Source organism: Notechis scutatus, chromosome 11, assembly GCF_049901735.1.
Source record: "Notechis scutatus isolate UNSWTSFEM ecotype Mainland chromosome 11, rNotScu1.2, whole genome shotgun sequence".
Classification (NCBI taxonomy): domain Eukaryota; kingdom Metazoa; phylum Chordata; class Lepidosauria; order Squamata; family Elapidae; genus Notechis; species Notechis scutatus.
The window spans coordinates 3,385,150-3,396,951 of NC_142019.1; the positions used below are offsets into that span (position 1 = coordinate 3,385,150).

The window sequence follows — 11,802 nt, forward strand, 5'->3', positions numbered from 1 at the left end:
CCTGTATTTTTATTTAAGGTTTTTCGAACCTCAATATTCCAACACAATCCAGTCTCCAATTTGTAAACTTTATTATTATTATTCTTTGACAATCTTAAGTCCAGCTTTAATTTTATACTTAATTATTCCCAAATTATTTTAGTCCAATTTCATAAAATCTTTAATTCCAGCTTCTTCCTTTCCCGGTTCGAAGCCCCATTTAGCTGACAAAAATATTTTCCTTTTTTTCTCTGTCTCTTTGTAATTTCGCCGCTCACGTTTCTTTTCTTAAAAGTTCTATGTTACCTTAATCCCGGGGTACTTTTATTTGGTTATGTTGCCCAGTTGTCCCGGTTCAGATGTTATCCACCTCTTTCTTCCCTCCTGCACAAATCTTAGTCAAGCTGAGTCATCCTCTTCGCCGCATCTCCCCCCCCGGGCTTGTTTTTTTTTCCTCCCGAAGACGACTGCAGCGATGGTCTAAAAAAGCACGCTGGGTTTTTGAAAGAGAGCAAAACTTGCTGAATTAAAATACATGCCAAAAAACAAGCCCCAAAATGCTAGATTCTGAAGCCGTGGAGCCCTAATAATGCTAGTGGAGCTCCTGCTAACTTGATCCAGAGCCCTCCTCTCCTTCCCCAGAGAAGTGAAGCTCTTTCCATCGAGCCCTATTAACCACACTGGTGGAGCTCTTGAACTGGATCACTTGGAGCCTGCGGAGTGCAAACAACGTACCTTCATTTAAATCCCTCACACAGCTGATAGAAGTATCTTCCACGCCAGACAACGCATTTCCATTAATATCCCCCACACAGTTTCCCCAGAGCCACATCGGACAGCTGGCAGGGAGAAACAAGGAGGGAGGAGAAAGCCCTGAGGTTCTTAGGAGCCAAAAGTCACCCTGGACGGCAGAGGAATGCTTCGGTGGTCGAGAGGAGAGGAGAGTCTCCTCGACTGACCCAAAGAAAACCAAACTAAAAAGAGAACTGCCAGCATGGCTAAATCGAAACCAGGAAGGCAGCTGAGACAGAAGTGAAAAAGAAAGGAAAGATCTTGTAACAGCAGGCTTAGTCTTGGTAAGAATCACTCCAATTTCTGCAGTGGAATTTTCCTTGGAAAGTGGGACTCAAAGGAGGAAAATAGCTGTGATTAACGATCTGGAGTGACTGTCAGATTTAGTTTTTTTAAAAAAAAAAGATATTGCAACTAGAAGTAACTTTAAAAGTAAAGGACAGACTGGATTGGTTAACCCAATTTTCTGGACTGTATTTTTACTACTACTCAACTTGAAGAACTTTAGGAAACTATTGCAAAACAATCTTATTCAGAGACATATTGATTGTAGTTAAAGTGTTTTAATTCAGCGAGTTTTGCTCTCTTTCAAAAACTGTTCCCTTCCCACCAAAATGGTTCCTATTTTTCTACTTGCATTTTTACCTGCTTTTGAACTGCTAGGTTGGCAGAAACTGGGACAAGTAACGGGAGCTCACTCCGTTATGCAGTGCTAAGTGTTAAGGTAATTCCCCGTTAGGAGAATGAGTGCATACAGGGAGACGTATAGAGAGTAGTGTTGGAATAATACACACAGAGCACACAGATACACTGTACAGTAAATGTAGGTTTTTACTTCCAGAAAGGTTTAAGCAAAGTCCAAAATAAGCAATCCAAAGTCATTCACAGGTAAAATCAGTCAGTTTTTCAATCCAGGGATAATTCAGTAACAAAGTCCAGTGTCAAAAAACAGTTCAGCATCAGACTTACATTAAATCCAGTAATATCAGTCAATTAGAAGAAATGGAGCAAGGGCAATACTTTCCAACAGAAGGAAACAGAGATACTCAACTCAGACACACTCTCTTCTGAGACTCAGACTAAACAACCCAGGTTTCTGGCTCCATCTTATGGCTGTCTGAGAAACCACACCCAATTGCATGGTCTTGCATTCCCTTAAAGATATAGTACTAAAATGTTTATCCTGGTTTATATATTTCTAACCCAAATACCAACAATCTTCCAGTAATGTCACCTAACACTAGGGATTCGAACCACTGAACTGTTGACGTTTCTGATCGACAAGCTGAGCATCTTAGCCATTGAGCCACTGTGTCCCTTAATAGCAATAGACTTATAGTATATACTGCTTTAAAGGCCTCTCTAAGCGGTTTACAGAGTCAGCCTATTGCCCCCAACAATTTTGGGTCCTCATTTTACCCACCTTGGAAGGATGGAAGGCTAAGTCCACCTTGAGCCTGGTGAGATGTGAATTGCCAAATTGCAGGCAGCCGGCAAGCAGCAGAAGTAGCCTGCAGTATTGCGCTCTTGCCACTATGGCTCATAGTAGAATAATGGGACTGCTTTACAGGGTGGCAAGTATGACCAATTAGAACAAGAGGCACTGAATCTAGTAACTTTCCCCTCCTGGCAGCCTGGCAGATAAATATAAAATTAAATTTAAAAAAATTAAAATTAATACGTTGGCCTGAAACTTCCTCTTGCAAAACCTAGGGCCAGCCCAACCTACTTACGGATTCCTACCTTACATGAATACGTTCTATGTGACTCTCATGGTGTGGCTTTTCTGCATAGACACATTACTCTGCCTTTGCGCTTTGAACATCGGTAACTGGCTCATTAGAGCCCCACCCTACATAGGGGAAGTGTGTGCAACACACCGAAAAGACTTGAGTTCCTACAGATACAGAAGACTATGAGTCCCACCCGAATCCTTTAGTTACTCCAAGGTGGGTCCTGTCCTTTGTTAGTTTTCATTTCATCCATGGATTTGGGGCAGAGTAGAATTAGCCTGCTAGATTTGTTAACTTAGTGATGATCACTCATATTCTGGTTTTATTGCTGCTAAGAATTTGTCAGTTAGTAGCTTCCAGGAAGGGAACCCCTCCCATTCCTCTGGCTTGGTATGATCCATGCAAATAACTCCCACTGGTGGCAAGTGAGAAAGGCTCATTCTTGTTTTGACTGAACAGGGGAAAACAGCTGAAACAGTTTCCCCAGCTGATAGTCTGGACAAAAAAATAGATCTTTATCAATGGTCCTCCGAATCCCCCTTCGCAGGAGTGCCAGCTTCACTCCTGACCACCAGCCTGGGGCAGAGATCTCCACTTTGACCCCTGTGAAAATGGAAGCCAATGTGGTGGTCCTAGGAGCAGACCACGTGGGAAAGTCAGGTAAGTTGGCAACAAAACTACTCTAGGGCATTTGCTATTTTAGGCTGCAAAATAATCTCTCTCCGCTAAACAACAACAACAACAACAACACTGAAAGAAACTTGCAAACATGCAATGCAAGCTTCTGCAGGGTATCAGTTAAAAGTAAAAGTTGCCCTGCCCAGAAATGGTAGACAGGTAAAATGCAATGCTGCAACATTTAATGAGTGATACTATTTAGATGTGGCTAAACAGTTCTCTGCTCCATTAACTAAACAAATTACTAACTGGCTTGTCAGATTCCGTAAGTGTTGCAGAAGAGCGAAAGGGAATTAAGGTGGTTGTTCACAATTCTCATCTTCCATGCACTTCCATTGCAATTATCTGCATGTTTAACACAGAGTGAGTCTTGTTGAATTCAGAGATCTCATGCCCAGCCACAACCTGGATCTCTAACCTTCTGAGCTGAGATGTTATGATCAGATTTGTGCATTATGTGCTTTTGATTAGTTGCCAACCTTAAGATGTGTTTGGGATGAAAGGGGATTGTTGAGCTTCCTTTCCAAAAAGATAAAAACATTAATACATGGACTTATCAATGAGTAAGCAATATGTAGAATAATGCCTAAACGTGTTTAGGATGATGAGCAAAAATTTGAGCATAAGTACATGGTTGCAAACAAGCTGATCACTTTTGAGGGTAGTTAATTTTCAGCTCTGCAAAAATTTTTAGCTTGTTATTTTCTATATTGAAATGTACAGGGTCTGCACGAAAGATTAAAAATAGGGTAATGTGTTAAAGAACAAAGGTAAATGTTGAGAACACAGGTCTTTAAATATTTGAATTTTATTTGGAAGCTGGGTTTATTTTTAATGTGGGGGGACAGCTTCCAATTTTTTTTGCTGGGGAATGATAACATCCTTTCCCATTCCTCCTCCTGCCCCATCTGTTCTATATAACAGTTTCAACTCCCACTCTTTTTCACAGCTCTGACGGTGCGTTTTCTTACCAAAAGGTTTATTGGGGAATATGGAGACATGGGTGAGTGTTTGGATCTTTACACAGTTTGGGGCTGGTTAATAATCTCTTTCATCCTAGGAATGGTGGGTGATGGATGGACCATCAAATTGGACACCCACAAGAAAACTACCAGAATATCTTTTGGGTTTTCATCTTGGCTGCTTTAACATATCTGGACTTTAACGCCTAGAATTCCCCAGCCAGCCTTGCTGGGTGGAGAATTCTGGGCGTTAAAAGTCCACACATCTTAAAATAGAAAAACTTAAGAAACAGTGGGCTAAGGGGTGATAGGGAAATAAGTAAGTTTCAGATTCATAGGGACATAAAAAGCAAACTCAGAATGCTACCCTGTGTTTATCTGTGATTAAATAATTCATTTTTTATTAGCATCTATGGGTTTCAGAATTGAATAGAAAATAGGATGGGGATGGGGGTAGAATAGAATAATAGAATAGAATAGAATAGAATAGAATAGAATAGAATAGAATAGAATAGAATAGAATAGAATAGAATTCTTTATTGGCCAAGTGTGACACACAAGGAATTTGGAAGGTACATCGGAGAACTTCTAGTCCAACTCTCTGCTCAAGCAGGAGACCCTATACCATTCAGACAAAAAGCTGTCATGCCTCTGGTGGAGACTGACTCTGAGGAAGAAGAGGAACAGCCGACAGGGAGTGGAAGTGTGGCTCCGGAGGTTGTGGAGGAGGCTGGGGAAGGGCAGAGGCCGGCTGAGCAGTCAGAGGAGGACCCAGACCCATCCCCTCTCCATCCTAGGGCACACAGGGAGGAGAGGATAAGGGAGAGATGTGGTTTCCTCAGGAGGAGAGGACCTTGATCCTCTTCATGGGCTGCAGGTGTGACAACTGAATAAGAGTTTGGACGTGTGTACTGGCAAACGCTGGAAACAAATCATATAAATATATCTAGTTTATAGTTCCTCTCTGAGTTTGGTGTGTGTTATCTGTGGACATCCTCGATCCCTTATCTTGCCTAGTTTGTGTTGCTTTTTCCTTCTTCATGTAACTGTTGGTGTGGGGTTTTTTTTTGTCTTCCATCAAAGATATTCGGAGCTTGGAAGCAAACTGAAGGAATAAAAGGGGCTTCCCCTGTTTTCTGTGACTGTGTTTTTTTGTATCCCACCCTGGATCATCACAGTCTCTTCTTAAAAGCCTCCAGTGATGGAGCACCCACAACTTCTGAAAGTGAGCTGTTCCACTGGTTAATTGTTCTCACTGTTAGTAAGTTTCTCATTAATTCCAGATTGGATCTCTCCTTGATTAGTTTCCATCCTTTATTTCTTCTCTTGCCTACTGGTGCTTTGGAGAATAAGCTAACCCCCTTTTCTTTGTGACAGCCCCTCAAATACAGGAATACTGTTTTCATATCAAACATATGACATATATTGTGTCATATATGCTATATGACCACATAGGTAAGATGGCTAACAACTTGAAAAAGAAAATGGATTGAAGTTTTAAAACATAATTTCAAATCAAATTTCAATTTCAAATGAAGTTCCATAGGCTTCAAAATCATTTAGTATTGAAAATCCTACCAAAAGAGATGGTGTTTTTTTCCCTCCAAAATGCTACGGTAAGAGAGGGGAAACTGAGCAGCACCAAATTAAACACAGTATTTGACCAAGATCACATGATACTCTGAAGTGATAAATGATTATTTTAAGATCACAGTGGGTGTTTTTAGAACACTTGAGGTAGAACCTAAACAAATCCAGGCCAATTTAGCCAGGCCATTAGCAAGCTTTACACATCTTGTCCAAAAGGAAAATAACTCTTATTTTAAAGCAATACCTCCAAAGAAGAAATTAGGCTGAAAAAAGCCAGGTCTGCTCACCATGTCATCTTCAGACCACTTCATTTTAAAGGAAAATTATTTATGTAAAACATTTTCAGATAAGTGCACAGTAATAATGGTAAGCTACATGCCATAGTTTATATTCTACAGTGGAAGGACTCACTATCATGAGTTGATTTGTTTCATTTGGCTTAATAGAATGTGTGAATTCAGTCACTTGTGGTTTATTTAAAAACATTATCAAGCTAACCTTGGCTTGGTCACCACCTTGTTTGAGGACAAAATGCTCTTTCTTTCCTTCCGCCATGAAATTAACCAATATAATATCAGAGTTAGATGGTGGAAGAAAAATGATTTAAAAGAAGACGAATGAAAAGCCAGCATAGGGCATGTATTAGGGCATTGAACTGGGACTGGAAACACGCAGGTTCAAGTCTCCCCTCAACCATATGGCTCACTAGTTTGTCCTGAACTTTCTGCTTTTCTCCACCCAGAATCTGTCTACACACACAGTTTGGCAGTAGAAGGCAAAGAGATTCTTTTTCACATCTGGGACTTTCCTTGCTCACAGGTAAGAAAGTAAGGATCACTATAAATATAAATCAGTGTCTGCATTTGTGTGCATGTATAGTCCAATATAGTTAAGGTTCAATGTAGTTATATAGTTACCTTTCAATAACAAAATGCGTGCCTAATAAAATCATTCTTCCCCTCCCCCACCTGCATTGTTTTTGGCTAATGACCATTCTCAAAGACAAATAAAGAAAATATATGCAGTAGGGTTGTGCATCGCTTCATTTTAGAAGCGGATTTTTACAATAAATGCTTGCACAAATGCAAGACTTGTTTGCAAACTCATTAAAGCACCCATGCCTGCATCAGTCTGGAAAAAGACATGGATTCCTTAATGAGATCAAGACAAGGAGTGTGTTTGTGCTCCCACCCATTCTAAAGCAGCTCATCTTACATCTAAGGCCCTTGAGTTGACATATATAGTTCTTTACTATCAAAGTATGGGAGAATATAGAACATGATAAAAACTCTATGCTGGTTGGTTTTGTAAAAAAAAATATCCTTCCCTTTGCATTCTTTGAGGGGTGAATTCATTGTTATCTATATGCCTCCTGGCTACTTACCTATACTTTGGTTTAATTTTGAGGTCAGTTTTCTTTTCAGTTCAAGCAATAGACATAGTATGTTGAGGCTTAACTCCAAAAAGGCTTGGGGAAGAAAAAGTGAGAATAAAAACTGGGTTTGACTTTTAATTTAAATTTAATGAAAATTAAATTACATTAATTTACAATTATGTGAATGTTTCTGATGCAATCAAGAATTTTCACCTTCTGACATGTTATGATTTGGTGGATTCTTTTGGAAGGACGCTGGGGGCCATATCCAAAGATTCAGCCGGCTGAACACCAGCTGAATGGGATTTAACTAACATAGACATCTCTCACACCAGACTTCATTTTGGTAGAAGTTGTGTTTTCACATTGCACCAAGCCACATTTTGATTTGCTTGCTTGTAATTATGAACATTGTGGTTTATAAGCCATGTTGTACCGATTTTTATTCTATTGTTGTTCTCAGTATTTTCATGCAGTCTACCAGAAAGTTCTGATAGGTTTGGATAGTTTTTACAAAAGTATCCTTCCTAAGGATCTAGGAGAGCCAAAGACATTGTGATAATATTTGGGCTGTTCTGGATGGTGCAACTTCTGTAATACAGGAGTTGAGGTTCTGTCCACTTTCTCCAAGTGCTTTTCCAGAACTTTTGGTATGATGCCAAACACACCAAACCATCATTAGCCCGACTGCTTTTGTTTCCCACATTTGCTCAAATAATTATCACTTTCAGACCAATCAATTAGCCAAAATGTTGCAAACGTACATGTTTTCTTATTCAGGAGAAGTCAGAGGAGAACTCATCCAAAGACAAACGCATCCAATGGGCTGATGGATTTGTCTTGGTCTACAGCATCTGTGACCGTGCAAGCTTCAACAGTGTCCAACCCAAAGTCCAATTCATCAAAGCCACCAAGGAAAGTCCAAGCCAGGAGAAAGTGCCCATTGTTATTGTGGGCAACAAGCGAGATCTACACCATCACCGGGAGGTTTCCAGTGAAGAGGGACGTCTCCTGGCCCTCTCCATGGACTGTGAATTCTATGAGGTATCAGCAGCTGAAGCCTATCATGGAGCACTCATGGTCTTCCATGGCTTAGCAGAACGTATCTGTGAGGCTAAGCTGACCCTGAAAAAAGGCACAGGAATCCGCAATATTGTCAAGAGTGTATCCGCTGTCTTTGCTCGGAAAAGAACAGACTCAATGTGAAAAAAAAGCTAACGTTCTGTAAACACTGTGGGAGAACATCCTGGTTTCCCCCCCTCTTATTTGGGTAGAGTGGAGCATGGATTTTGCTGATGTGGAGTCAGCCTCCTCATTCTGCTAGTCCCAAAGGAAAATCAATCCAAGAGTTGGTCTGTATGGCTGTCCTGGGTGGAAATTCAAGAAGAATGAGGTTCTCAAAGGAAGGAAATGGCCATGCCTGTCTCTCCATGCTGAAACACCAGAAGAAAAGGATTTGCCCAAGAGAAAATTAACATCTTGCCCAAATCCACCTAATAAGTTGGAATTGGAATTTGGGAGTCCTATATTAATGTGGTACTAGTACTGTACAAGTTCCAGTACTGTAGTCACTTTGGTATTTACAAAGAGCTATAATATGGATGGAACATCATCACTCTGTCCCCTATGTGAACAGGGCTAAATCAGGGTACATCTAACCATAGTTTACTAGATTAACAACAGCGTAATCTTTAACACTGATCTGAAGTCATAAGGGGATATAATGTGATGACACCCTATTATAAAATTTACTCCAGGATGTCTAGGAGATGTGATAGAACATGGCTCCCAACCTTTTGGGCACCAAGGACTGGTTCCATGGAGAAAGGTTTTTCCATGGACTGGAGGGAGCATGGTTTTACGTGCTGCCTGCATCCCACGGATGGGGTTTCACTTGCTTATATGGCCCAGTTGCTAGCATGCCACAGCCCAGTACTGGTCCATGGACCGGGGACTGGTGACACCTATAGTAGAAGGTCTGTCTGGGTACTTGGAAGGTACCAATGTGGATGAGGAGGAGCAAAGTGAGACTCAACCCTAACAAGAGGAAGCGGTTGTCCATTCAGACAGTGACTGAATCTGAGACAACATCCTCCTTAGGTCTAGAAGATGACAGGGATTGCTTTCCCCGAAAAAGCTTGTTTCCAAACCAGAATGCCTGGATTCATATTCTACTGTAAGCCTAAACTAATTAAATGTAGCTTAATGCAATGGATGATCCCTGCCCATAACAATGTTGTTTTCTGGTTGAGAATTCAGTCTGAGTGCACAGAAGCTAAAGTGTATTGATTTCAGAGGGATAATTTTAATAATCTCCTGCAAAAATAAATGGACCTAAATAGAGATCTACTAGTCCAATAGCAGAATTTCTGCTTTGCATTCAGAAGGTTCCTGATTTAGTTTGACTTTTTAAATTGGCAGTTCTCCAGATGTTGCCCCACTCCCTACCTCTGGATGCCCCATTGGATGGAGACTTCTTAATTAGATATGCCAAGTGTGGCAAACTGGCACCAGGCTTTAGCGGGAATCATTCCATGTTCTGGTGGGCTCTGGAAGGCCAACTGATCCAGTTAATACTGTAGTACTGCTTTACTATCTAAGAAACTAGGTGTTAGCAACATAACCAGAAGTAGGAACTGTCTATGGTTACTTTAAGCTAATATTGCACCTGCAAGGGTTTAATTTAAATATTTGTGCATGAAAATAACTGTTCTTCCTTGCTCCGTCTCTTAAATCCAGTGGAATTTGAACATGGATAATTTGTTTGTTGTCTTAGTAGCCTCTCTATGTAGATCAAAGGCCACCTATCTCTTTGCCAGTAAGCACCTGCGTGAAAAGAGAGAAAACAGCCCACCAAGGAAAGGGGAAAGGGGTGAAAGGCAAGGCAAGGCAAGGCAAGGCAAGGTAAGGGAAGGGAAGGGAAGGGAAGGGAAGGAAAGGAAAGGAAAGGAAAGGAAAGGAAAGGAAAGGAAAGGGAAGGAAAGGGAAGGAAAGGGAAGGAAAGGAAAGGAAAGGAAAGGAAAGATGGATGCCAGGTCAGAGAGAGAAACTGGGTGGCCTCATCCATTTTTGGGTTTGTCCAGCAGCTCCTCCAACTCCCCTCACTGCTGTCATCAACTTGGGAGAACCATATCAGTTCCATCTCTCTGCTGAGATATGAGGACCTCTGCCAAAGTCTCCTCCAACCTCCAGTCCTGTCTTGCTCGCTTTTGTTGACTCAGTTTTTGCCAACCAGCAGCACGGCAAGTTAGATGCTTAGAACTGGATGTCCTCGTGCGTCTTTTCCCTCCCTCCTCCTTCCTCTCTGACGGCATACAAGGGCTCCTGCTAAGTGAGACACAGCACACACGCCTGTACAATTAAAGATGTGGCTTCCTTCCAGGCCCTTGTGTGGGTGTGTCAAGCCTTAAATAAGAATAGATAGGATAAGAGCTACAGTTCTTGTCTCCTGCTGGAAAACAACCCTCAGGCCTCTACAACTGATGAAAAGTGGAGGGGGGGAAATCAAAAGAATTGATTTCCTAAGAGAGAGGAAATTCATTGGCAAGTATCTATGGAGATTCTCAGTCATCCAAGTTGTGGTTGTCCCAGCGGTGCTTTTCTTTTCAAGAGGCAACTGGACTTTCTTGTTTTTCTTTGAAGATGTTTTGCTTCTCATCCAAGAAGCTTCTTCAGCTCTGACTGGATGGTGGGGAATGGAAGGATTTATATTCCCTGCAGATAGATGGTCATTTGCATTCTTTTAGAGAGTCATTGAGGCAACTTGGAACTTTGTCTGTGTCCTCAGGGTCACCTGAGTGGTGCAAATGGGTGTGGAGCCTTCTTGGAACTGCTGAAAGGACTGTGTTGTACATTAGAGATAGATGACATATCCCTCCCGATTCTTTCACTGAGAAGTTAGAGATGTGCTTTCTGCAGGATATTTTCTGCCCTGTGTCCCTGCACTGTTGAACACAAGTGCAAACCGTTGGGGATGAGTCTGCATTGTCTTCATCTCAAACTGAAGCTCAAACAGTTCTTGTAGTCTGTAATTTTTCTGGAAAACCGTTCATATTCCCACATAATTCAAAGCATGTGACACAGAACAGAAAAGTCCCACAGAAAGCATAGCTCCACAACACAGTCCTTTTCAGCAGTTCCAAGAAAGCTCCACACCAGGGGTGGGATTCTACAGGTTCGCACCTATTCGCTAGAACCAGTTGTTAACATTCTAAGCAGTTCAGAGAACCAGTTGTTAGAAGAAATTACTGGCCTAATCCTGTAAGGAAGGCAGGAAGGAAACATTCTGGTGTTGCTTACAGAAACTGCCTCTCCGTTAACTCTTATTACATTCTTGACAGGACTAGATTTCCTGTCTCAGGAACTTCTCTGAAGTTTTTTTCCCTCCTTTGCTGGTACTTTGCTTGTGTGGAGTGACCATTCAAAGTTACAATGGCACTGAAAAAAGTGACTTATGACCATTTTTCACACTTATGACTATTGCAGCATCCCCACAGTCATGAGAGGCCAGGTGAGGAGATGCGTGCCTCCATGTGAGTGATATTGAGTTGGCCACGCCCAGCCAATAACATGACCACCAAGCCATGCCCACCACCTAAGCCATGTCCACAGAACTGGTTATTAAAAATTTTGAATCCCACCCCTGCTCCACACCCATTTGCACAACTCCAGTGACCTTGAGGACACAAACAAA

The 11,802-nt window shown here is 41.5% G+C and overlaps 1 protein-coding gene across 1 annotated transcript; it reads left to right on the forward strand.

The window, feature by feature from the left end:
• The first annotated feature begins 2,959 nt into the window (after nt 1–2,959).
• On the forward strand, nt 2,960–9,899 carry LOC113418324 (ras-related and estrogen-regulated growth inhibitor-like protein A). The gene is made up of 4 exons (XM_026677141.2): nt 2,960–3,164; nt 4,132–4,185; nt 6,477–6,553; nt 7,890–9,899. The coding sequence occupies exons 1-4, from the start codon at nt 3,026–3,028 to the stop codon at nt 8,313–8,315; spliced, it is 696 nt and encodes a 231-aa protein (XP_026532926.1). The 5' UTR covers nt 2,960–3,025; the 3' UTR covers nt 8,316–9,899.
• Nucleotides 9,900–11,802: the final 1,903 nt, after the last annotated feature.

Excerpts from the sequence above, each read along its gene's own strand:
- LOC113418324 (XM_026677141.2), top strand. The coding sequence starts at position 3,026 with ATGGTCCTCCGAATCCCCCTTCGCAGGAGTGCCAGCTTCACTCCTGAC. Across the intron at positions 3,165-4,131 it reads AGACCACGTGGGAAAGTCAG|CTCTGACGGTGCGTTTTCTT; the intron begins GTAAGTTGGCAA and ends TCTTTTTCACAG. Across the intron at positions 4,186-6,476 it reads TGGGGAATATGGAGACATGG|AATCTGTCTACACACACAGT; the intron begins GTGAGTGTTTGG and ends TTCTCCACCCAG.